The sequence below is a fragment of the Bacillus rossius genome, chromosome 7 (assembly GCF_032445375.1).
Source record: "Bacillus rossius redtenbacheri isolate Brsri chromosome 7, Brsri_v3, whole genome shotgun sequence".
NCBI lineage: Eukaryota > Metazoa > Arthropoda > Insecta > Phasmatodea > Bacillidae > Bacillus > Bacillus rossius.
In genome coordinates, this window is record NC_086335.1 from 55,803,714 (window position 1) to 55,831,148 (window position 27,435).

At 35.1% G+C, this 27,435-nt stretch overlaps 1 protein-coding gene across 2 annotated transcripts; it reads right to left on the reverse strand.

The window, feature by feature from the left end:
• Window positions 1–675: 675 nt before the first annotated feature.
• LOC134534089 (uncharacterized) lies at window positions 676–26,194 on the reverse strand. 2 transcript variants are annotated; one of them, XM_063372120.1, is made up of 8 exons: window positions 25,939–26,194; window positions 18,418–18,621; window positions 14,205–14,357; window positions 14,033–14,112; window positions 10,925–11,023; window positions 8,518–9,168; window positions 8,252–8,426; window positions 676–7,861 (listed from the first exon to the last, which is right to left on the reverse strand). In XM_063372120.1, exons 2-8 carry the CDS (start codon window positions 18,578–18,580, stop codon window positions 7,761–7,763), a joined length of 1,422 nt encoding a protein of 473 aa, XP_063228190.1. In that variant the 5' UTR covers window positions 18,581–18,621; window positions 25,939–26,194; the 3' UTR covers window positions 676–7,760. The 2 variants fall into 2 exon arrangements, with proteins under 2 accessions (XP_063228190.1, XP_063228191.1); XM_063372121.1 differs by having other exon boundaries at window positions 25,873–26,194.
• Between the last annotated feature and the right edge of the window lie 1,241 nt (window positions 26,195–27,435).

A 27,435-nucleotide genomic window follows, 5' to 3' on the forward strand; every position in this document is an offset into this window, starting at 1 on the left:
AATACAATTTTCCAATATTATTTCCCATCCCATGCCTATTATTACTTTTCCTTTAAATAAAGATAAGCGCAAGTGACTAGTGTTTAACAAGAGAGAGAGAGAGAGAGAGAGAGATACCTTTAGAAGTCACAGTACAGAGGCATCTTATGTTCTTACGAAACATTTTAGCTCAATTAAATACATCTTCCATTAAAAAAAAAGCTTTGAACACCAAAAAAATTAATTCAAAAATATTGTGTTAAATCTTAAATAAAAAATTCACAATTTTAAATACAAACACTATTCAAATAAATAGTTACAATAGGTTATAAATGTTTTATCATCATAATCGTGTCACACTAGTTTGGTACTTAAGTATCTAAGTATAGAAACAAAAAAAAACATACAATATAGTATATGAAAATTAAATAAACCATAGAGAGATTTAACTCATTATCAAAAATGATAACTAACTCAAACTTAGTGAACTACCATAATAACACTACATGTGTTTGATGCATGTCACAATAATAATATATCTATTTTTAGTACTAAACTCAAAAACATTAATTTCTGTAAATGTAGTTCCATTTAATTAGCATTATGTTAGCTCTGAATATTATACTGCCAACAAAAAAAAAACACATGATATGTTAGAGATTATTACTTGTCTTTCAAATTGCTGATTACTTATGTTAATTTAATTTATCAACATATTTCATCAGGCACACAGTTAGTATTATGAGCTTCTCTATAAATACCCAAAATACTTCGAGTTTCCTGCAGTGTACCAACTTTATAAAAATAAAGATGGCATGTAGTCACCATCAAAAGGAAACAGCTTTTGATAAAAGTAACACTCCTAAGTCCAAAAAGTGTCAATCTAACACTAACCAAAAAAAGTGAAAGTAAGAAAAACATTCAGCTGCCAAACTTGTTACCTAATTTCATATAATTACATAATATAAAGTATTTTGTAATACTTTCAACTTAATTTCTTAGTAGAATAACATATACACAAAATTCAATAACTAAAAACTAATATTTATCTAAGTACAAAAATTTCAAAAAAAAAAAAAAGAAGTTATTACTTAGCCTCAAAATGGCATTCAAGCAACATAAATTTTAGTTAGCAATAGGTTACAACACACCAGTTTCAAAACAACTTTAAGATAAATACCTTCCACATCTGTACAATGACTTCCAACAACACTTACAGAAAGATAGAAGTTAGAAGTTATAAGTTATAAGTCATGCATTATATCAACTAGTGATCAGTTTACTCTATAAAATTTAATGTAACAGATCAACACAAACTAACAAGTAACTTGCTTAAAGCAGCAGTCACAAAACTTTAACAAGCACATACACGCACACACACATACCAATTCCTTCAAACATTTTACGTAATTATTTAAAATAAATAAACTAAACTACCCAAACATTTTCATTTGAGCTACTAGCAATTCACGGGAAAAAAATATATTTGACAATGACAGTGAAAGAAACTGTACAAGAGATGAACAGGTAAATAGCTAACACCACAGCACATAATGCAAATTCAACAACAATGAAACGTCAAGAAGCTTTGTCACAGACAGTCACCTTCGTCACCAATCCAGAAGCTCGCAATATATTAAATAATGCAAGGTAGCTATGGATGTTTTGGAACCTGGATTACTTCTACATCTTGCAAGGCTACCTTCAGAGTTGCGAGGCTCAAAAACTCTTGCAAACATAAGGTTGCAAAACACATAATTAAATGTCGCCAATGATTACAGAACCACAGCCAAGTTAATTTATTCCTGAGGCACATCATATCAGCTCTTTATTGTTTATTAGTTTGGATAAATTAGATTTAGTATTCATGAGCTTTGTGTAGTAGGGCAAATTGGTTACGTGTAAGAGAAGACTAAACACTTTAAATGTGCCATAAAGTCAATAATAAATGAATAAAAAACTTTTCAGATGTTTACCTATATGGACCACGTGCCTACATTGATTGCTTCAAATAAATTATGGGCGTGCATCACATTAATTATTCAGTGATAATTAACTCAGCTTCATCAAAAAAGCAGTTAAAAAAAAATGCTGTACAGATAAGAACATAGAAAAACTTTTATCAGTCTAAAATAGGAACACTGGGTTATTATAAAGAAAATATGTTCGTTGCTTAAACCTCCCATCATCACTGCAAACATTTTTTTGAGGTAACACCGCAGGTGTTGCTGGCATATGGAGAGGATGTAAATGTGTGTACAAGAACAAGTGTTGTATGTTTTTATATTAAAGGGGAGGAAAGATTTCAGCAAAGACAGAGGGAAAGCCTATGATAGTTTATTGAAAACTGGTTATAAACTTAAAAGCTAAGCAAAAAATATGTTAAAAAAAAAAATTTAATAAAGCAAAAAAAAAAAAACTGTTATTTACCGCTAAAGTAAAAGAACAGGCTTAGAGGTGTGCACAAACTAGGATCATTTTTTGTTACTTTGTTTACATCCACGCATGACAAAACTTAAATCTCTCTCGCTAATCTCGGCCAGGAGGTGGACTGTCAGAATGTGGTAGCGCAAAGACTTCTTTCGGTTACAAGAACCCCATTCGCTAACAACTTTACACACTATCAGTCTTAACAAACAATGAAAATCCATCAACAATCTTTGTACCCCCCACTTCACTCGCAACAACGGGTCACAATTAAAAACTGGTAAAACGGAGAAAACAACTGTCCTTAAAAGAATGCATGTAAACCACAGCCTTTAACACACACGTTGGTTTGTTTACACTGTACACGCGACGCCAAGACAATCACCTACGGCCCTACGAACAGGACGAACTTCAGTGCGGGCCCCACACCTCAGGTTGGCCAACACCGAAACAAACAAGCTAACACCAAGTTTCAGCAATATTTTAGTAAGCAGAATCGGCCAGCCATTACAATTTTAAGGTACTTGCTAGTTAGGAAAAAAGTTATATCACAAAAAAAAAAAAAATGGTTGAATGCATTGCAATACTAACACTTGTTACTAATAAACATCTGTTAATTGCAGGGTATTTTTTGCCGAAATGGCCTCTAATAAACCGAGAACCAAGTAAACAACATACTTAACTCACAAACTTTAACATGTTCAACAACAGTAATACATTACATATGTAAACTGACACGACTTATGTTGCTGCTGCTTATTATTATATTAATCTTGAAAACATAAAACATTAGCTAACAAACCTGGTTGTATATAGTTAAAACAAGGCCACCAATGTGCATTCAGAAGTACACATTTATGATGGGATGGGCTATAAACATCAAATGAACTACAGTTTCTTGTTTAATGAAAACATTTATAAAATTCAACTTGTAATGTTACAAGCTGTTACAGGAGTGTGAAACATTTTCTGTGTGTGTGTAGGCAGAACAAATAAAATCTACACAAAACATGAAACTAAAAATGATCAACCTAATATGTTGAAAAATTATATTTCTATAAAAAAAATTAAAGATATTTTAAAAATTCTTATGAAATTCCATCATTAAATTAAAGTTTATAAAAATATGGGAGAGTTAAAAGAAATGTGTACATACCTATTAGTTGTAACATTAACTAATCCATTGAAATTGAATTTTCAGCAATAGCAATTTCACGATTTATAAGGTGAGCAATACACATGTGTTCAGAGGTAAATATACTTATATTTTTTATGCAAGTGTGATATATCAGACATCTTTTCAGGAGTTTTTTTTTACATTATGATGTTATTTTGGTATGATAAAAGGAAATGTAGACAAGAAAAACCAAAGTACATACTCTATGGCTACAAGACCAAATAAGAACATACTTTAAATTTAGCCTATTCAATATATATTATACTGAATTAAGTAGAAATGTATATCAGTTACACAACTCATTGGTAAAACTTCAGGATTTCATATCAGTTAAGAAGACAATTTCAATATAGTATCAGAAAGAGTGAATGAAAAACCAAAATTAAAAAGTTACATAGTTCAACAAAGATACCGCCAATCTTTGTGAATGGCCAATGCTTTAATCTATACTGAATACTTTTGAGAATCATTTACGTAATCTTTCATATAAAATTTAAAAACCAATTATGTAATAGGCATTAACACGTGTAAGTATTGGAAAATCTCTAAATTGTGTTTTCAAAACCACTATCTCAGGAACGAGAGCCAGAATTTGTTCAGGAATTCCTAAATGTTCCTTTACAATATTATGTAAACTTTTATTTATTCTGTGTTCCATGCAAACATTAATCAAATCAAATGAGTATGTAGTAAAAATATTTTTAAAAAATACCTAGATAGTCACTTTTCAGCGCCTGCAAATTTTTTTTATCAAGTCTGGATAATTTAACTTTTGGGCAATAGCATTTTCTCTAGGCAAAATTCCAAGATCGGACAGTCTTTCCTGACACATAGTTTACATAAAAAAAATACCAACATTGTACCAGTTTTACACAGTTTTGAAAAATGAGAATTATAAAAATAGGTCATGTGGTAACCAAAATAAATGATGTAAATTGCAGTTAATTGCTATACTTGAAGTAAATATTTTATCACTATTAGTGAGATAAAATTTAAGGCATTTTAAGATGTAATTTATTTAAAAAAAAAAAAAATATTTTATCAAAATGCTATCAAATCCTCACGTAACTAGTTTAACCATATAAAAGTGTAGTTCTGACTGCAAAAAAAGGGCATGCTGAATGCATTATAATGGGAAAATTACAAAACTGCAATATGACAGATCTGAACACGGCTATAACAAAATAAAATAAAGATATCTTATCAAATATTAAGATACATATTCCAATTTATGAATTTAAACAAAAACATTTATCGAAAATATTACGAGCAGAACAAAAAAATATTTGATAGAAATATGCGATTGTATGGATTCCATCAATAGTATCTGCAGCAAGTGAGCATAAAAAAATTTTTTTTTTTTAAATCTTCAATTTCAGTATGCACGCATGTACGTACATACATACACTGAACAGTGAAAATGTGACAAATCACTTTCTATCTCTAACTGTTGCTGTCTCATCTTGCTACAAGACCAACCTCAGCTTAAAATCAACAAACTATTCCCATTAACCTGTAAAAACTGGTTTATTAAAATATAAATATAACATTATGTACAAAAGACTTGTATAATATTATTACTATTAGCCAAATATTTTTTTCTTGTTTAGTCACAACCCTTACAATGTTAAGTGTAATGTAATGATCAATATGTTTTCACATTCTCCAACATGCTTTATCAGCAACTAACTGTGGTAGTATCAATGCCTCAATAGCTGAGTGAGCAGTTCTTAGCTGGAAAGCCTTGCATCAACAACAGAGTTTACTTCACAACCTCTCACTGATCCTATCCTGTAAGTTAGAAAGCATACAAACCACGCCACTGCTAATAAAATGCATTTAAGTTATCAATTGTTGACTAATAATTTGTGGTTATAATTGATAAGCTATCTCTTTCTATGACACTGAAGCCAAACTACAGAGTCAAACCCATGTGCTTGAAATAAATTTAAATTTGAGAACCAGCTTTAAGGTAAGTCAAGTTGTTCATAGATTTATTGGCAAAACCGTAATTAAAATTACATTAACATTTATTTGATTCAAACAGACTTAGGGAGTAATACCGATACTGTTCTGACGCATGTACAAAATAGAGAAATTAATGGAAAATTCCAAAAGAAAACCTATCTTCGTCTACCTTTTATGTAGCAATGTACCACCAAATTCTTTAGTTTTACAATAATATATATTTAAAAGTAGAGTTCAATAATAACAAAAATATTGTTATTAAATTACTACACAGTAAGAATTTCTCTTTTAGACAGAATTACAAAAATTCAGGAAAATTCATGTTTGCAAGTCTCCTGCATGGAAAATTAAAACTTTTTACAAGGTCTGCGCTTGACTGGCTTTGTTGGTTTGGTAAATTTTCGAGCGGAAAGAAAAATTTCTAATGGCAATCAGAAATGTATCATGAAATTTTCTTTACTATTTCCTTTGTAACACTTAAAATATTTTAAAGCTTTAGGGTAGTTCAAGAGGTCATCAACATGTGTCTTTGAGGTGTCCGAAGTTTGCACTGTTGGGGTAAAAATTAGAATTTTTTAAAACTTTCAATGCAAAAGTAAAAATTTAATGCTCAGTTTGTAAGTCCCACAAAAGAGGCAGTAAGATAAGCACTTGGCCACAATTCATACCCGTGTGTTCCTTTTATCAGGTCACAGTAACAATCACTCAGACAGTATCCCAAATGAAACAATCAGAGTGTGGGTTCACTTAGAAGTTGTAAGCTGTAGTAACACTGGCTTTGCTGCATTTCCAGAATATGGTAGTAGGACAGTGCATGCAGGTAAAATCTTCTTCCAATAGCTCTGCTCAGGTTTAATATTTTAAAGACGTTTATTAATGTTATAACCTTTATCGGTTCGTCTGCATCGCTGCGATGCACCGCTTATAAAATGTAGCTAGCGCTAGTTGGCATCATTCATGTTTGGTTAAGTTGATTCCCGCATAGAGCGTGCACACATAGTCGAATATCGATATTGATAGCTTGCAGATTACGTGCAACGCGCACTCTCTGTTGAGTGCCGAGTTTACTACATTTGATAGCCCGCACTCTTTCGTGGTGAGTGTACAACAATATTTATGCATTAGTTCAGGCTCGCATTCGGGTCACAAATTTTATTTTTCTATTTTAAGTTGAAAAAAGGTTTTTGCTGTATGACATTAATTTAAATTGTTTGGCGTGCTTTTGTATACTCTTAATTTTTAAATAAATGTAATTTCAATGAATAGGTTTTGTCTTTGTGAATAACTTTACCTAACAAAAAATGTTTTTCGCATAAAAATTGCACCCCTACTTTTCAAACTTAATTTTAGTACAAAATGTGTGACGATTATGTGAAAAAACACGGTAGAATATGAACATAAAAGAATGTCCCAGTTATAAATTTTAATAGTATCAACTGTAAGTGTTGTAGTGTGTTGGTTACAGGTCACAATAGAATAACTCAAACATATTAGATAATTGCATGCACATGCTTTGTTGTTTTCTCGCTTGCAGCACCACCTACGGGAAATGGCGACACCCGATAGTTGCAATGAAGTGTAAAGATAGAACGATCAATCTACACCATGTAATACAGTAGCAGCTTGCTTGATGCATTTACCTATGAAAAAAACTGATGCTATGACTCAAAAACAGATAAAGATGCTTTTCAAAAAATTTCACATTTTAAGTGAAATGGACCGAATTTCATGTTACTTTGTCCTTACTTATCCAAAATTTAATGGGTTGAAAAAAATTTCTGTAGAATAGCTTTACAGACAGACCAGCTGCCACATTTACAACAGTATTTGCAAAACCTCTCGATGGACTACTCTTTAAACATCACTGATTGTGATTATTTTCGAATGAGCACAGCTGTTCATACCTTACACAGCATATCAACACCCATTGTACCAACAAAGCTTTCCATTTTCAAACAATACCACTCATTAGCTATAACGTTATAAGTTACTTCGCCCATGCTCACATAGCTGTTTACTTTTTCTTTAATGACTATAGCCAAAATCCTACATGGGAGTGAAAATAATGTCAGCTGACATAAGGTCTATGCTCTACGAGACATTAATTATCACAATATGTACAATGTTACGTCCAGGAAACTTCACTGAACATATCAAAAGGATTAACGATAATCACATTGGGCCAACACGCACGAACCAATGTTTTTTGCTAGCAATTGGAGGAGTCATTTTCCCACATCTTGTTACTCAGTTGTAACATTGGAGGCTGTGGGGCTTGTTGCTTGGCAACCATGGGTGCCTGCTGTTTCACTGAAACAGAAAAAATATCATGTGAATCAGGTTGTTTGGCAAAACAAATGCAACTTGAAACAGTTAGACACTTCATTTTGCTACATGACTATAAATAATCGTATTCCTTAAGACACTTAAAACACATTCTGCGATTCACTTACCCACCCAACATAATTCATGAAATTCAGGCTTTACACAGTGTTGTAAAGATAAATGACTGACCATAACAAACATATAAACCTACTACACATCACTCATGCATTTCTAAGTATGTTTGAACAAATCATTATAAAAGTCTGAATATGCAAATAGAACATGGAAAAACATGTTATAACATTCTAGTTTATAACATATTCCTGATTAATACGTAACCTAATAGTCGAACATGTACAAGCACATGAAAGTTACCATTATGGCTGTTGTACATCTTGGCGACTCTGAGGAAGGGCTGAGGTGGGGGGAACTCGTGCACCAAATGGAACATACTAGCGAAGCGCTGTTCAATGTCCGTGGATCCCGGAGACACGCCGTTTCTAATGGAAGTGTTGCGTACTGGCGGAGGAGGCGGTGCCAAGCTCGGAACCTACGAACAGCGAGCACCAGGTGTCAGGCTACACCCACCTACGCACGCCGGCGAAGGGCAAGCAGCACGACAGGGCACCAGGGACACTCACGGCAGGGGCCAGCCTGGTCTGCGGCGGCTGTGGCGGCGGCACGTGAGAGGCGGGGGCTGTGCGGTACGGGGGAGGAGGGGGAGCGGTGGTGGGCGGCGGAGGGGGCGGGCACACCGGCGGGAGGATGTTGGACCCGAGCCGGGAGGGCGGGGGCGGGGGACGAGTGACGGGCGGCCTGATGCCCGGCCGCATCAGCAGCGGGGGAGGCGGCGCGGGCTGCTTCATGCCGTGATGGTTCAGGTTGGAAGGAAGGGTGGCTGTGCGAGGGGGCGGAGGGGGGTTGGGGTGCAGGTGCGAGCGCTGATGGTGCAGGGAGTCCTGGGACTGATGGAAAGATGGCAGGCCCGTCCCCCTGTAGCTGCCGAACTCCTTGCTCGAAGGAGGGAAGGGTGGCTCCGTCGACGGGGCGACAGGCGGCGATCGAGGCACTCGCATGCTCTGAGCCCTGGTCACCATGGGCCGGCCCACGCCACCGTTCATCATCACTTTCTTGGGCGGTGGCGACGGCTTCGACAAAGTGCTCGGGGGCTTAGGCGCGAGGTTCGGTTTCCCGTAGCCTCCTGCCGGAGGCTTGCTCGGTAAACTGGGCGGCTGCCGACTAGACATGCCACTGTTGTTGCTCATGCCAGCGTGCACGGAATCTGACGAACTCTGGAAACAAAAAACAACCAAGAATTTTATATTTTCACAATAATATCTTTGTAGTATCATTACATCACAAAAAAAATCAATTTGAGACTTCATAACATAAATGTGGCAAGTATTTAGAACAGACAACATTCACTACATAGATGAAAGAAGCATATTAACTGTAATAACAATATCAGGCTTGTTTCAAAGTTTTAATAATAAGAACTAAAGCATATGTATTTACATTTACCGTATTGGTCCGAATATAAGGCGACCATTTTTACATAAACGAGAGATGCGAAAATTGGAAGTCGCCTTATTTTTGCACCCAAGACGTCAGCACCGCAAACATTAGTTCCAAGCTGAAAGCTACAGTAGAAATATTGTTAAACAAAATGTTCACCATTTTTTATATTAACCTCACACGGGGAAAACGATAAAACCACACAATATTGCCGTAATTCACAATTGTTTAAAGTTGAAAATTAAAATATTTGTTCTTGAGTAAAAATGTGAATGTTGAAGCATCTCAAAATAGCAACCTTTTATTACACAATTCATATTTGTACTTTGTGTACAATCGCGTGTTAACATTTACGGTAATTTATTTTCAGATATTTAACGGAAATATTTGTTCTAAAATATCACTGCTATTTTCAGAACGATTGTTTACGTTTACAAACAGAAAATGATAAGATTTCGGATGTAATGTTTGGAAATTCATGGCTGCCAACTGTCTTTCCACAATATTTCTTTGTTGTAAAATGAACATTGCCGAACACGCACGAAGACGCCATATTTACAGGAATTTGGTACGTTGCTTCAAAAGCTATTTCAATAATTTCACAGTAATCCACTCTTTATTTATGTAAAAATCTTTCAAACATCATAATTATCATAGATTATTCTTTAAAATTCATAGGACAGAGAGACTGTCAGAGAGTAATATGGACAAATATTCGCGGTCACGTCACCAAGTTATTCATGGCCGTATGCTTCACCATGGCAGCTAGCCACTTGTTTTGTTCCGGCAAACTGCATTCGTTGTTTGCTTTGTTACGTTTAACACACTACTAAATAGTAATACGTAGCTTAAGTGAAACGGAAAGTTAAACGCGGTATTTTAAGAGTGATTGTGTAATACTTAAAAATGTAAATATTTTCTAATTGTTTTCTTTTGACTTTTAGGGTAGACCATTCAAACTTTTTTTTTAATAAGTAATGTGATCAATATAAATTGTTATACATAAATGCAAAAAGGATGATCTAATCATGAAGTGATGTTTCATGTATGGCTCAGATACATTATTTCAGACCCCATCAACTGCTTGTTTTTACTAAAAAGAGAAAATTTTTGCCTAAACAACATATATATATATATATATATATATATATATATATATATATATATATATATATATATATATATATTTAACATGTGTTAAAGCAAATCACACTAAATAGATTTTACTGCAATGATACACTACACAGTACAAGCACCGACTGTCTGATGCAAAATACCCCTAACGTTCCTGTACAATTTGTTTAAAACAAAGTCAAAATCTTGTTTACTTATTTACTTCACAGTGTAGTAATTAATCAAGTGATAATGAGGTATGATGGCGTTTTGATGTTGTACATTCATTTAAATATATTCTACATTAAAAATTTAATTGTTTTTAAACTGTTTGGAGCTGGCTTTAGATTTTTTTTCTAAACAGTGTAAAACTGTTAATGATAAGTATGAAGTAGAACTGTTCACCTGAACAGTGCTCACCAGTGGCATGGTTGGCTTCTGAGCAGCGGGAGGCGGCTGTGGAGGCGGGCCCCTGTTCTTTATGTCTGCCGCTGTTGGGCGCCTGTTCGAGTTTTGAAGCTAGAAAAAAAAAAATTTCACCTCACTGTCTCTTCTTCTTAAAGTAGAAAAGTTCCATGCTAAATTATTACCACAATCTCCTCAACTGGAATGTGTACAGTGATCACATTAGATCACTTTAAAAAAATGTGAAAGCAATACACAGTAGACTCCCGATTATTTGGGGTGATGACCATCAAGGAGTCCACGGATAACCGAAAAAATCACGGTTAAAACAATATTTAAAAAAATATTGATTAAAAATTGTTCATCCTGACTATCTGGACAAATACTGCAACACCCGCACCTCAAAGAACACCCTAATTAATTCCAGTAAAACTGAGCACTAATCAAAACAGCGCTAGTCAAATACGTTTTTTTCCATTAGAGAGTATTTTAATCAAAATAATTTGTTTTCTAAACAAGTACGTGTGCTAGCTGACTAACTTACCCTGTTAAAATTATTTACAGTACTAATATATATCTAAATACTATTGATGTGCATTTAAATAAATGTTGCATAACATTTAAAGATTAAACAACTAAAAATTAAATTTAAAAATTTCACGTACCGCATTGCTTATATAATAGGGCTTAAGCATAACATTTTTTTTTCCTATGTAGGCGCTACCAACATTTCGGAGTAACAAAATAATCATGTTATTGAAATAAAAGATACATTTCAGTTATAATAAGAATTTAAAAAGAATTAATTTAACATTTTATATTAGAAAGATTATTTAACCTGTTTACATAATTCTCGAAACTGTTGTTTACTAAATGTGTGTGTGCCAAGATTTGCCACTAGCACATCCTAGTGGTGCCAGGTAAACTAGCCCTGAAAGCTTCTTGATTTTCACTCCAGAGCTGCAGGATGGAGGAACATAAACATTTGCTGAACACTTGAGCGTAGTCAGAAATAATTATGCAATGAAATAAGCGAATAGCTACTGAGGAAAGAGAAAAATATTGTTTGTTGCTTAGTCACATTAACTTGCATTACTACTTCATTGCATTGTATTTAATGCTACATAAATGCCATTGCCATTGTATGTGCATGGAAATAAAATTTCAAAAGTTATTTTGGTTTTTACGGTTTATGAAAGTGAAATATGGCACGGTTAACCCACAAACTGAATAAACTGCACCCAGATAATCGGGAGGCTACTAGGTAGTTAACTGTCAATAATGACCAAATTATTAAAAATATTCAAGAAATCTTTGTACGAACAAAACGAAAGCAAGTATCCAAAAACTCATTTCTACAAATAAATAAAAATAAATAAAAATTAAAAAATCTAAATGGAAAAAAAGGACAATAAATATGAGGGTCATTCAATAAGTAAAGAGACAAAATTTATGTAGCACAAAAACGGTTTATTTAATAAATGTGAAACATTCAAAAGTTTAGGTTGTCATCCTTACAAGATTTCTGACCAGCTGTCAAAATTGCCACTTCCTCCTTTGAATCTCGCATGGACATGATAATCCGAGACAAGAGAATAATCCCTGTTGAAATTATAGCTGCAAAAGTTCTGTAAGTTTTGGAATTGTCCATATCATTAAAAATAAACTGCAATACAAGAAAACCTTCGTGAGATTGGTGCAGGGACAACTTACAGACTCCCACAAAGAAACGAGGCCAAATGAATAAACAGTTGAAAGCTCGATGTTTCACTGAGAAAGAAGTTTTTTTTATTATTATTTAAAAATTTTAATGGGCGATGACTGCGATGAGACATGGATTCACTATTACGATCCTGATTGAAGAGACAAAGCCTTGAGTGGAAACACACAAGTTCTCCAATGCAGAAATATTAAAGACCTAGCCAGTTGCTATTAAAGTGACGCTTACACTTTTCTGGAACTCACAAGGCACGATTTTATGTGAATTTTTTTTGAAGATCAATGAACACTGGTCAATATTACACTGATATGCTGGAAAACAAATTAAAGCCTGTAATTTGCACTAAATGTCATGGACTTTTGAAAAAAAAGAGCAAGTTTGCTTCACGACAACGCACGGCCGTACACAACATAGATAACGTAAGAATACATTAAAAAACTAGCGGCTGGGAGATTCTTCCACACCCTCCTTACAGTCCAGATATCACCCCCTCAGATTTCTATATGTTTGGTCCCCTTAATGAAGCTCTACATGGCAAAAAATTGAGCTCCAACAAAGAAGTCAAGATTCAGGTGCAAATGTGGCTCCGAAAGCAGCCAAAAGAATTTTAGGCTGGGAGATTCTTCCACACCCTCCTTACAGTCCAGATATCACCCCCTCAGATTTCTATATGTTTGGTCCCCTTAATGAAGCTCTACATGGCAAAAAATTCAGCTCCAACAAAGAAGTCAAGATTCAGGTGCAAATGTGGCTCCGAAAGCAGCCAAAAGAATTTTATGCCAGGGAACGATGGGACAAGTGTATAAGTGTTGGGTTGGGGGCAGAGAATTGTGTTGAAAAAGAGGTAAAAATTTTATTTTAATTAAATAAACAGTTTTTGAGCTACCTTGATTTGTCTTGTTACTTATTGAACAACCCTTATAACTATAATCACTCCAGTACTTGCACTAATAAAAACCTGTCTTGAATGCAGATTGCACGCATACATATTGGACAAAAGCAAACACAGAATTTCATTTCGGGGGATTAACTCTGTTGTTCGCTTTCAAATTCTTTCCTTTTATTTATGGTTAAGGTTTTATTTCAGAATTTTCCCTTCATATTGGCCAACCTCTCAAGAAATAAAACTGCACATATTTTGGACAAAAAAAAACAGTTTCTAAATGCATCAGTTATAATTTTAACAAATAATTATAATTTATTATGGTGCGTATTAAGTGTCACATTTTAGAACATAACCCTGAAAACTTTTGAAATTTCAAAATATAACATAGAGTATTTCTTTTGATGAAATGTACATTCCATCTCTTAGTATAACTAACTCTGAACACTAAAACTACATGGAAAACCTTGTTTGTAAATGAGATAAATCTTAACGAATAGCAGTTTCGACACCAACTTACAGGTGATGATGATGATGTACTCTGCGCGGGCCTCGAGTGCGACGACCAATCCTCTCTGGAGCAAGGCGCAGCGACGGCACCTGGAAGCATGACCACCGTGCAGAAACAACTCCAGCGAGGGAGGGAGAGGGAGGGAGACGAGCACACAGAACTGCGCGTGTCGCAGACTGACCGATGTCGCGGCCCGTCGGCTTCAGCTTGGGCATCCCGCCAGAGAACAGCCCACCCAGGCCGTTGCTGCTGCCGCCTCCGCCCCCGGCGACCCTCACAGTCCCGAACGGCGACGCGCTCTTGCCCAGCGTCGTGGGCGCACTGCTCGCCCCGCCTGCACACAAGTCAGTTCCTACATCTTCCCGCCACGGCTCACATGCACAACTGGCTACAATGATGATCCAGACTCATATATATATGTGTGTGTGTGTATATATACATCGATGGCTTAGAATGAAAGCCTCGTATCTCAATTTTTTGGACGAAAATAAGTTTTTTAATGTTTTGGGCTGGAAAACCTCGTATCTCACAAAATGTTTGGCTGAAAGAAATAAAATGTGCATCCTACTGCTTTCTATCGGGAAAAAAGAAACCACGTATATCAGTAGCACTGTTTTTTGTCTCTGCTGTAAAATTTGCATTTTATGAGATACAAGGTTTTCATTCTAAGCCATTGATATATATAATGATGTTCACACAGATATGTAATAAAATTTCTATGACCAAAATTTCAAATTTTCCAAATATTTTTTTTTTTTTTTTTTAAATCTATGCTGCAATTTTCGGAAATAAATGAAAATCCAGCCTCAGGCATCCACATAGCCTGGCCCTGTTCTCTCTCCATTTTTCTTTATTTCTAGTTGAACCTTGAGTATGTATTCTATTTCGTAGTGTGATTAGGCACTAAAACACCATCGGGAAAATAACATTCTCACTGTCTGGGTGATGGCAGACTGAAGCATGAGATTTTCCCCCTCAAATTATTGTCACTATGGCATTTCCAGGATTTCATGTAAATTCCCTAATTCTACTCCCTGACAGTTCACTGAATTTCCACAATGTGGACACCCTGTGAATTATGTAAATTTAAAAGACTTTGACAAAATCATTCAAATCGTTTGTTAACTAGAGTACTGCAGTAATTCTGACTAATCTTTTATCCTGTTTCTCACTTCATCATCCATGGCAAATTAATTTGATCCAAAATACCACTAGACATGGAGAGAAACTGAAATGATACCAACCCGAAGGTACCTGTTAAAGTGTATAAACAGTACTTTAAAAATAATTCACAGTAAAAAATTTAACATTTTACATTCTTTTTCATTACTTTCAACAATTATACAATCTACAAAATATTTGACAGCAGCATTAATTAACGAAAATACACACATAGACTAGAATGATAAAATTAAGTTTTAGCGTTAAATGGACAAATAAAATTAACAGAATGTAAAACATTTAGTAGAATATTATTAAGAGTTTTTCTGTGTTATTGTCTCTAAATGCAAAAGCAACACAAATGACTAGCATTACATGAAAGGTTAAGACTTGAAAAATAATTTACTTCTTAATCATTAAATTAATGATATTCCAATGTTGGTGTAACATATGTTAATTTTCAATAATAACAGCCAATTTATTGTGTCCCATTTGAAAATAAATTGTTTATTTGGGTTGAAGCAACTGCTTAGCAAACTGTAATAATATACAAATAGCTGTCAATTGACATTTACTGAACAGCTGTCAGAAGACTGCTAATATCTTATCACTTAAGGCAAGTTTTATCACCTCAGCTAATACCGGACGATAACCAAACAAAAGATAAGCTAATGCAGTAATTTTTTGAAAGAGTTTAGTTAGCTAGGGTGCTGAAGACCTCACCATTAGGACACAACACTAATGTAGGTTTAGATCATAACTTCTTACATTCATTTTAATATATGTAGGATTTATAAAAATCATAATAGCCAGGAAATTATTATGCTAAAATTGTTAACATACCATCATTACATGACAAAAACCTCTTAACAAAAAAAATTCATTTTCATGCTAGAAACAACTGTCGAAAAAACCACCGACATAAAAAAGAGGAATTAAAAATTTTATATAAAAAAATTACCACCAACTTTATAGAGGCTGAGAACTTTTACAGATATCTTAATTGTTTGCTAATTATAAAGTGCAGAAGCACTGACTGATTTATCTAAAAACCACGTATACATGAAGGAGAAACGGTTTGAACGAAAAAGCAACTGACCGGTACTCACTCACATACACATGAGCAAAAATCAACACAAATGCAATAACTTGGTTCTCAATTGCCATAAATGAAGCATTAATTTCAGTACTCAAGTTACCAATTTTGGACAAGTATCAATACTGATAAATTTCATATGCCTTATCCCTGACAAAATTATTAGTCTTTAATAGTTTACATATTTGCCAATTTTTAATAAAAATAAAGAAAATCCAGGCTCCGCCATTTCCATGGCTGGCTTAGTTCGCTCCCCACTTTCTTTATTTCAAACAGAACATTGCATAAACCATTTTATAGTACCAATGACTACATAATAAAAAGTAAAAAAAGAAAAAGAAGAAAAACGTTTCCCAGTCTGAGTGATGGCAGACTGAAGTATAACTCTTTTTTCCTCACATTATTATCATTAGGGAATTTCCATGATTTTTCCAGGGTTTCATGTAATATTCCTGACTTTCCCTGACCAACTGCAACTTACCTGACTTTCTACCCCCTAACAAGGTGAAAGCAGCGAGATAGTTGGATGGCTGTATTAGGGCTGAACGCCTGGTCTTAAAGAGATAATGAGAAGTGATTATTTGAGATTGGAGTACTGACGGAATGTATTTTAAGTATAAACTGGACCAGCACACGAAAACCCATCAGCTCACACCACCACCTACCTGCGTAACCATGGGTGCATCCCCATCTGGGATCAAATCTAGATCACAATGTCTACAAATACATGGTGAAACAATTTCTCGACTTCGTCACATAATGAAACGCTTTGTCTTTTATGCGCCTTAAAAAGTTGTTTACCTTACATAAACAGATCATCGTTAAAGACAGAAATTTAATAAACCTAACTTCGTCACATACAACTTTATAATACCATAATGCTATTTTTATATATAAGCAAAATTAAACATAATTTCAAAGAGATGTTCTATTTGCTGGAACATGCTGAATTTCCAAATTAAGCATATAAGAATATTGTCCTAAACTATTTTATTGCAATGTGCAACTATTAACTAAAGTGAAGAGTCAAAAAACAGTGTGGAAGTCAGCCAAGAGCTGTTGGAAATTAAGGGGGGATGTCCCATTCCAGATCAATATTTTATATTTATGTTCCACACAGTTAAACTTGCTGACCTTGGGTTGCTGAACTTTCACAACTATGGAAAAATAATTACATTGAATATTTTTTGCGAAATTAGCCGGCAATGTTGCATTTTTATTGTTTTCGTGGAGTATGGATAAGGAGAAAGAATTAGAATATAAAACAAACTATTTAGATTTAAAAATTAAAATTTTACTGACTACTATGTAATAAGGAATCATGGCTTTCAAAAAAAAAAAATTAATTTAACTTAGCCTATCATAATCCTCAGATTTTTTTTTTATAAATTTAAAAGACTGAATAAAATAAATTTTTCTGAAGAAATTTTAAACCATATCTCGTAGAATTCACCAACCAGCATTGCCTTTAAACCCAAAAATTTTCAGTTATTTATTCCATTTGGTTCTCCTTATCCATGCTGCATACAAAAATATTAAAAAAAAATTTACTTTGCCAGTATCCACAATACACTGTTTCATCTTGTTGAAGTCTGGAAACTAAAAAAGGGTGCAAGTTCAACCATGTTAAACATGAATATGAAATAATGAACCTAGAACGGGACACACACACTTTTGAGACTTCTAGAGCGTTACTGTTTATTTCGAGACTTTCGTGACCAGTCCTTCAGTTCTGCTACTTTTTCCTGACCTGCAGAGTGAAGTCGTGACCAGTCCTTCAGTTCTGTTACTTTTTCCTGACCTGCAGAGTGAAGTCATGACCAGTCCTTCAGTTCTGCTACTTTTTCCTGACCTGCAGAGTGAAGTCGTGACCAGTCCTTCAGTTCTGCTACTTTTTCCTGACCTGCAGAGTGAAGTCGTGACCAGTCCTTCAATTCTGCTACTTTTTCCTGACCTGCAGAGTGAAGTTGTGACCAGTCCTTCAATTCTGCTACTTTTTCCTGACCTGCAGAGTGAAGTCGTGACCAGTCCTTCAGTTCTGCTACTTTTTCGTGACATGCAGAGTGAAGTCGTGACCACTCCTTCAATTCTGCTACTTTTTCGTGACTTGCAGAGTGAAGAGTGGAGGGCCACGTACCTGACACGGCAGGGGCACTGCGGTCGTTGGTGGACACCTTCTTGAGCGGCTTGCCCTGCCGTATGGACTGCAGCAGCATGCCCCTGCCATCGCCGTCGGAGCTGGGGACAGGCCCGAGCGGCAGGCCCGGGGGCCCCGGCGGTGGAGGGGGAGGGAGCGGCATCTCGCTACACCCCCCTCGCCCAGCACGCACTGATCACGCACCTGAAACGCACACCGCGTCACCTCACTGCCATTCCTCCACAAACAACCAGCCAACTGCTTTAACCAAATGCCGACACAATCCTGTAATAAATTTCTTCGAATTTCCATGACCAAAACTTAAAATTTATTAGACTATATATATATATATATATATATACACACACACACACACACCTATATTGCGATTTAAAAAAAAACAATGCAAATAAATCTTTCACCATTCCCATAGGTGACATAATTATATACCAAAGTTAAAATTCAAACAGAAACTGGCATATACAATTTTACAGTGTATGACTATATACTAAAACACTATTTGAAAAAAATTCTTTCAAAGTCTGGGTGTGGACAGAATATTAAATTTACCCCTCAAATTACTTTCACTGGGGAATTTCAAAACTTTTCTGAGATTGCAAGTGATTCCAACTTCCCTGACTTTCCAGATGTGAACAGCCTGTATCAAATTTTCCTAATGAAATAGCCCACAAATAAAACCAAAAAGCTAATATTTTGATATAATAGATTTTTTTTTGTAATTTATTTGGGCCAAATATGTTGTCACAGAGGAAGCACATTATCGAGGTTCAAGTAAACTGAGGAAATAATACATGTCAGGGCCCTAAAAATATTTTCTGGATTTGAAGTGTAAAAACATTTGCCTAGCTAGCGCTTCCTGGGCTGCCAAATAAACTATGCTTCACAAGACTAAGCACCATTTAAAAATGGTACAAACTTAATAATTTAATAGTGGGTAGTATTTTTTTTAAAATATGTACACACAAATAACTATTCCCGAAAAGAAAAAACAAATAATTAATTAGATATTTTACTACATCTGTACTAACTTAATAATTTAAAAGTGGGTAGTAAAAACTTTATCCTACCTTTATTATCAAAAATAAGTAATATTTCTTTTGAAACATGTACACACAAATGACTATATATTACAAAACTTAAAAACAAATAAGTAAAAATTTTACTACATGAGGTTTAGCCTAACTGCCTAAATACAAAATGGCAAACTAAACAGTGTATGTAAAGCTTGTTTAAAAGCAGCTGCTTTTTCAAATGTTTGCATTCTGATATACAACTCCTGACTGATTCTTGGGAAAATCTCTGTGTGGCCATGTAGATAAATATGACCAGAAATTAAACTAAGCCAGCACACAGCACATCCACTGTTACCACAGGAAAAGGAAGTGAGATTATTACTTATCAAGGGCGATAAAATTAGAGCCCAAACTAACAGAATATCTTCTATCCCAGAATACACAGTAACACATAAATACGACTCAATACAAAACAAATTATTCCGCCAGTATAACTTTTAGACATTATAAATTATTCAAAGTGTAATCATTTATCTTACCTAACACCTTTGGTTTCTCTTTGATCATAATTTTTTGTTACATATAATGAATGGTAAATATACATATTATCAACAAAATGCCCATAAAGAAACAAGTCAAATGTGCAAATGTTATACTTGGTGTAGAACAAAATTAGTTTTGGTCATTCAAGTAACAAATATATGTTAATAATAATAAAAGTGTCATTCCATGTGAAATCACCTAAGTGGGGTTGCACGACTATTTTATTTCATTTTGATATTTATACCATAGATGTACCAACTATTGAACAGTACAAAACCAATTTTTTAAATTTTTTATTGGTAGTCATATTGAAATTAGGCTAATTTTTTTTACACGAAAACGTATGAAAATGTGTGTATTTTAGGGTTTCCAAAAATTAATGCTGTACTTTGTCTATTACAATTAGAACATTCTGGTTTTGACTGGTTGAAAGAAGGTATTCTAAGGTATCATGTAACGTAAGGTATATACATGCAAACAAGCATTTAAGGTACTAGGGGAAAATGGGACTTAAAAGTGTGCCAAAAATGAGCAAAATGACCAAATTCAAGGTCATACTGATGGCGAAGGGCTATGAACAACTGACTGGCAATTTTTCTTCAAGAACTATGACTAATAGGGGTCACATCTATGGAGAAGCAAAGCCTGGATTGTAAGCCCTTCTTGCTTTTTTTTTATGTTATAGTTGCAACATTTAAAAAAAAAATTGAAATTTCAAGGTCAAATAACTGTTAAGCGGGACCTGCCAAAAATTACACACTTTGGGATGGCATACCCCTACTGGTACTTAGCACAACCTGCAAGTTTCATTTTGTGGTTCACTGTGGTTTCTTAGCCATAGGCTCTCAAAGGTGTACAGAAATTCACTTGTTTGCTTTCCCATTAAATATATACAATTGCAGATTTTTTGCTATATATTTATGATCCAAATAAATTATATATGTTTCCGAAAGCTTAGTGTAATAAAGATGTAATGTATACTGTATGACTAATAGAAAAAACCTCATGGAACTAGTCTCTACCAATCCTGCATGATAACTGTTTTAAACTGGTTCTTGTAGGCTAAAACCAACTAACTCCAGTGTTACCGTAGCCAGCAAGTCAGTGTGCAGTGAACTTTAATAGAGTCAACAAGTTTTGTTGTACCTAACGCATGAGTGAGGTATATATACAGCACAGTATTATTATTTAAGTATGGCTTGTTCTGTCGGCTCTTATCTAAATGAATCTTGTCAATGTATTAGTGATAAGTCTAGCATCTGGTAATTTTTAACAGTTATTTAACCTTGAAATTTCAATTTTTTTTTTTTAAATGTTGCTACTTTAACATAAAAAAAGCAAGAAGGGCTTACAATCCAGTCTTTACTTCTCCATGGATGTGATCCCTATTAGTCATAGTTCTTGAAGAAAAATTGCCAGTCAGTGGTTCATAGCCCTTCACCATCAGTATGACCTTGAATTAGGTCATTTTGCTCATTTTTGGCACACTTTTAAGTCCCATTTTCCCCTAGTACCTTAAATGCTTGTTTGCATGTATATACCTTACATGATACCTTAGAATACCTTCTTTCAACCAGTCAAAACCAGAATGTTCTAATTGTAATAGACAAAGTACAGCATTAATTTTTCGAAACCCTAAAATACACACATTTTCATACGTTTACTTTTCGTGTAGAAAAATTAGTCTAATTTCAATATGGCTGCCAATAAAAAATTTTAAAAATTGGTTTTGTACTGTTAAATAGTTGGTACATCTATGGTGTAAATATAAAATTTTAATAAAATAGTCATGAAACCCAATAATTTAAATTTGTTTTTTTTCACATGGAATGACCCAAAAACCTTGAGTAAAAAAAATATAATTTTTTTTATTGAATTGAAAATTTATAACTAATAATAAATCAAATTACCACCCTCTGCCCACCATATGTTTTGTGTTTCCATTACCTTTTTTAAGACAGGATGATAGTTGACCATTTTTTTTTTAATTTTAATATTGTACGGAGTAATAATTATTTAAAATAGAATATCCCACAAGGAAGTGCACTTTTCTGATAGGTAACTCTCAATGTTTTTAATTTGATGACTAAATATTCTACCATCATTTTTGAGAGAAAAAAAATGGTAAATGGTTGGCTAGCTTAGTTCTTTGGAAAGTTTTTTACTTTTTTTAATGATCAGAATCATGTGAAATGACTGCCTTATATGAACCTGTGAAAAAAAAAAGTACACTTGTTGATTGGCTGGACTGCAACAGGTGGATCGTAAGTTTCACAAGGCGACATTAAATGTGAGCATAATTCATCACGTTGAGAATGTAGCATAATGTGAACATAACACAGCGGGCAGCAGCACGAGAGAAAGCCATGCCAACAAGTATGTGCACCCGACAGCGATAAACAGGAAGTACCAATAGACAAGTGGGATGAGCGTACGAGACAATTAAAACACAAGTGAGCAGGGAGTTAAATGTGATGGGTGTGGAGTTTGGTTTCACACAAAATGTGAAGGACAGGATACGGGCGAGCGGAAATTAGGAAATGTTATGATGAGGAGATGGAGGAGGAGGCAGACAAGGGAAATGTAGAGGAAAAGGAGGACGAAAGGAACACAGAAATAAATAGGCTTGTGGGGAAGAGGGAGCTATGCAAGGGGCAGGAGATAATGATGTTAGGGGGATATGTGAAAACCAGCTGGAGGGAGTTTTAATGACTGGCTAAGAGATACTATAAATGGAGAAATTATGGAGGGAGGAAAGGAAATGTGCCAGGAGTGGAACAGGTAGAAGGAAGAAGTGGAAAAATGAGCTATCTGGGAGATGGAGGAGGACGTGTGAAAGCTGGGGCAAATGGTGAAATTGCTGGAGGGTAACTTGGCTGACATCCAGAAACAAGTTCAGGATGAAAATTAAACAAAGAAACATGAAAAATAGGGGGATGATGGAAGTCTAGTTTTAAACGCAGTGTTAGACGAGCTGCATGAGAATGTAAAGGAGGAAAGACTACAGAGATTGCAGGCAGAAAGAGCCAGAGATAGAGAAAGACAGAAATGTATAGAAATTAAGGGAATATTGAGATTGTTGGGAGTAATAGGAGTAAACTAGAGATGGGTTATATTTCAAGGCGGTTAGGACCTGGGAAAGACAGGGTAAGCAATGTGGGAAGGGGAGTGGGGGACCAGAGGTGAAGGAGGACAGTGTCAGAAATAAGGGGTAGAGATCATGGAAGGAAAGAAAAGGAGAGGAGGGAAAGTGACATGGCAGGAGTAGAGAAGAATAGGGGTGTATTTAGTTAGTGAGAAGGAGTAATAGCGGAGGGAAGGGGGGGCAGAAATATTGGTGAGGGGTGCCGAAGGCCTGAAAGCAGTAATAGAAGTGAGGAAAGGGAGAAGGAAAAAGCTGCAGCATAGCTGGAGAGGAGGGAAGTGTGGAGTTTCCAATAGAGATGAGGGAAACACAGCTGGAGAAGGGAAATTGTAAATTCCAGGAGAAAGGGCAGAAATGAGAGACTGAGGAAAGATATAACTGGGGACTCCATGATGAGAGGGGTCAGGGTTGGGGAGCAGGGGAGGAGGTGTACTGTAAGTTTAAGGGTGGCAGGAGGATAGGAGATTCGACAGATGTAATCAGAAACATGAGGAGTGAGATGGGAAATCATCCAGGGGGGAGGGGGGGGAGGGGGAGGCACAAATTATTTAATGTACAGGGAAGGGGGTTGAGAATATGGAGGAAATGGGAGAGCTTGTGAAGGAAGCGAGAAGGAAATAGTGGTAAAGGATTGGGGGGAAGGAAGTGAGTGAAAAGGGACTCCTTGCCACCCGGTGAAAGCCCGATTAGGAGAATAATAGTCAATAATTTAACCAATCATTCACATGATTTAACAAAATTTTAATATGGCTAACTTAATCCAGCCAACCATTCACACAATTTTGCAGTATTTTTAATGTAGGTAGCTAACCTAACCCAACCAAAAGTTTGTCATGAGCTTATGTTTTTTTTTAATGACATCAGAAGTAAACAATTTTTTTTTTTTTTTACAGAAAAGAGGCTCTCCTTCAGAATTATCAACTGTTCAACAATGCAAGATCAGTCCAAGTTGGTCTACAGTAGAACATGGATGTGTTTGGCGGGCAGCAATTTGAGGTTTATTTTAATTTTAGGGATGCACAATAATTGCAAGTGTAAATGGGTTTAGAATACATTATGAGGTACAGGCCAAATCATGCCAAGAATTTTGAACACACTAAGGTACCACGTATGATTAATGACAACATCAATTTGTAAGCCTAATTAGCATATCTAAAAGTACCCATGCATTAATCATAAAAACATAACCCTTCAAGCAATGGAAACATTTTTTCCTGTCATAATTAAAAATAATTTGTCAGTTCTCAAATGGCAAAGAATGTATCAATGATGGATGGCAGGTGAAAAGGTGAACTGGAGCATTAACAAAGTACAACTGGTGGAGGATAAACATATACCTACTCTGAGAAAACCCACACCTCTGCCAAGTTTCCACTTTGTAAAAAAAAAAAAATTAGAATTGGATATCTGTGGCTCCTTTTGACAATTAAAATATATCCTAGCAACTGGGTTAGGGATATCTGTCGATAAAGGTTTGTCTACAATTGCAATGTTTTATATTGTGTCCGACGGACTCTAACCGCTGACTGACCCACGTGACCCTTTGACGTCATGGGTGGTGTGGGGGATGGTCAGAATCTCCCTTGTCAACTTGAACTATTTGTCCCAATCTGAGTTATTTGGTAGCATAGAAGAACGCTCGTGATATTTGCAGTTTCCGATGTTCCAGTTTCGAAGAGGTAAACGGATAATAACGGACAGTATGGTAGAAATTCAACGAGAAAGAGAAAAAACACTAATCAGTGCCATCAAGTTTACGACCAGAACTTTTCAAAGGCCGAACACACAAATTCATATATTAGCATTTACTTCTGCCTTAAAGTATAAATGAATATTATTGAACTACCAAAACTTTCATATGTTAAATGAATAGCCTATACAAAATTTATCTGTGCACTCATGTACAATGCATGATAAATATAAAAACCATCAAAAAACATTTATTTTGGCGCTGTATATTTACTGCGTTCTGGTGACTACTTTAGAAATCAGTATATTCAGACATTGAAAATCACAATTTTAGACAGAGCTGTTTTCGTGCACAATGTGACATCATTCATGTAAGGATAAGGACACAAACTGCTTTCAGATTCCAGACTGTTGCAGACGGGCCTTAACGACCCAACAGAAATGCTGAAAAATTGAGCAGCAAATGTCAAGACATATGAAAAGATATGTTTAATGACTACAGCCACAAAAAACTTTGATATAAGTAAGGGTAAGTAAACACTGTGTCGAACTCGCTTATGTACTTGGTGAACATTATACAGCCTTTTAAGTTACAAAAATAATACCTCTCAAGAGACAAAATATGCAGTTAGAAAGAATTATTTGGTATAAATTTTGACTCACTGTAAGTAGATGTGCATTTAACTATAATGTTCACAGATGGATACAGAGAACTAATAATTTCACTTTAATCTTATTCACTAACAGAAAAAAAAATTCAACAGCTTACTGGATTTGCAGTATTCCACTTCTGAAACCCAATACATTAACTTTAAAAACAAGTATGAAACATTAAAATCACTGTCTTCTTTAATCAACTTTCTTGAACCTGACTGATAATTCGAAATTTCTGCCCATGAAAACCAAGTGATTTACTGCCGTTTAATATTCTACTACGTTTCTCTCTACTCAAATGAGGATATAGTTAATAAGAGTAATTCTGAAAGTCCTTTCATATTCTAATTACATAATAAATGTGCTAACGAATGTGAAACAGGTACATACGTCCACTTGGCATCGTAGCCTTGTACGAAGCCTGCGTTATTTACTGTGTGGCCCATCAACACTTACATTTACGGTAATCTTGTTTAGAATAGAAGGAAAGATATCTCAGGTTTGCGACATTTGTTCCCAGATTTCTTTAACATTACTACGTCAGTTACAACTAGGCATTTCCTTCATAAAACATCAACTAATGACGAGGTAAACACCGTATCACTACTTGTCACACCAACTTTCTTCTGTCTGCTCGAGCTCCACCTTGTACGAATATGGCTACCAATACCAAATAGTGACAAAAGAATTTTCGTCTGGAAGTGGTGGGGGCGTTATTCATTACGCACACTCAGCCCGCGCAAATTTAACTTAAATCTAAAGTTAACATCATAGAACTTTATTTTGGATTTTAAAACACTTTGGGTTAGATATAAGAAGCACAATTATTCATCGACAAATGGAAAAAGAATTTAGGAATGACTCAATCACGCGTGAGTCATTAAACCACACCTGATTCTGTTTCATACATAAACAGTATCCTGCAAAAGGAAACTCCTAAAAAAAGATAAAGTCAAACTGACTCTAGTCATTTGTATTTACGTGCCACTTATTTAATTATATGTTTTTTTTACTTCATGCCTTGTGTGAGACATAGGAAATACGATTAGAATGTACAAATGGGCTAAAGATTTTGTCAACATCGATGTCATTACAGAAAATGAAAGTTGTCAGAAGAAGAATGGAGCATTGATGGAATGAATGAGTGGAGAAAACAGGAGTGCTCCCCAATAAAACCCATCGGCTCGTAGCAAAGTCCGCAATGTTCCCACTTGCAACTATCAAAGTTTGGCTCCGCCAGAAATCGAACTCAGATCACCTTGGTGAGAAGCGAGTAATGTGACCACTCAATCACCGTAGCCCCACATTTAAGATAGACTAGTGAATGACAGAACCAGGAGGGAGAAGGGAAGAACGAAGGAATAAGGATTTAATAACACTTCATTGATATCGAGGTGATTAGAGATAATGATGGTTTGTGTGATTAAGATAGACGAAAGATATGATCTGTATTCACTTTGGTTAGTTCCGATTGTAGCTGGTCCATTCAAATTATTCTATGACTCATTTAAGTGAACAACGCACATCGCAGATCGCAATGAATCCAAACCTAAGCGCAGGCATGCATACGTTCATAGAGTAAATAATTACAGTAGATGTACATGCGAGCCAAATCCCTAGATGCGAGCTTTTAATGAGTGTTTATAGCAAGAAACTACACATATTTATGACTAATTTTTCTGAAATATTTCCGTAATGTTGCAGGAAATATTTCAATGATGTTATATTTTTAGTTGTTCTGTTTTTTTTGTGTAAAATTACATTATATAGATATAAGTGTTGTGTGTATAGGTAGTTCTTTATATTAATATAGCCATAACAATGCATCCAAATTAAATATATAAAAATTTAAAAAGTATGTTAGAATAACACAACGAAACAATATCATGTTAGATTAATTTTATGATTACGGAACGTACACTACGTTCAGCTGGTTCAGCTAGCCCTTTACTT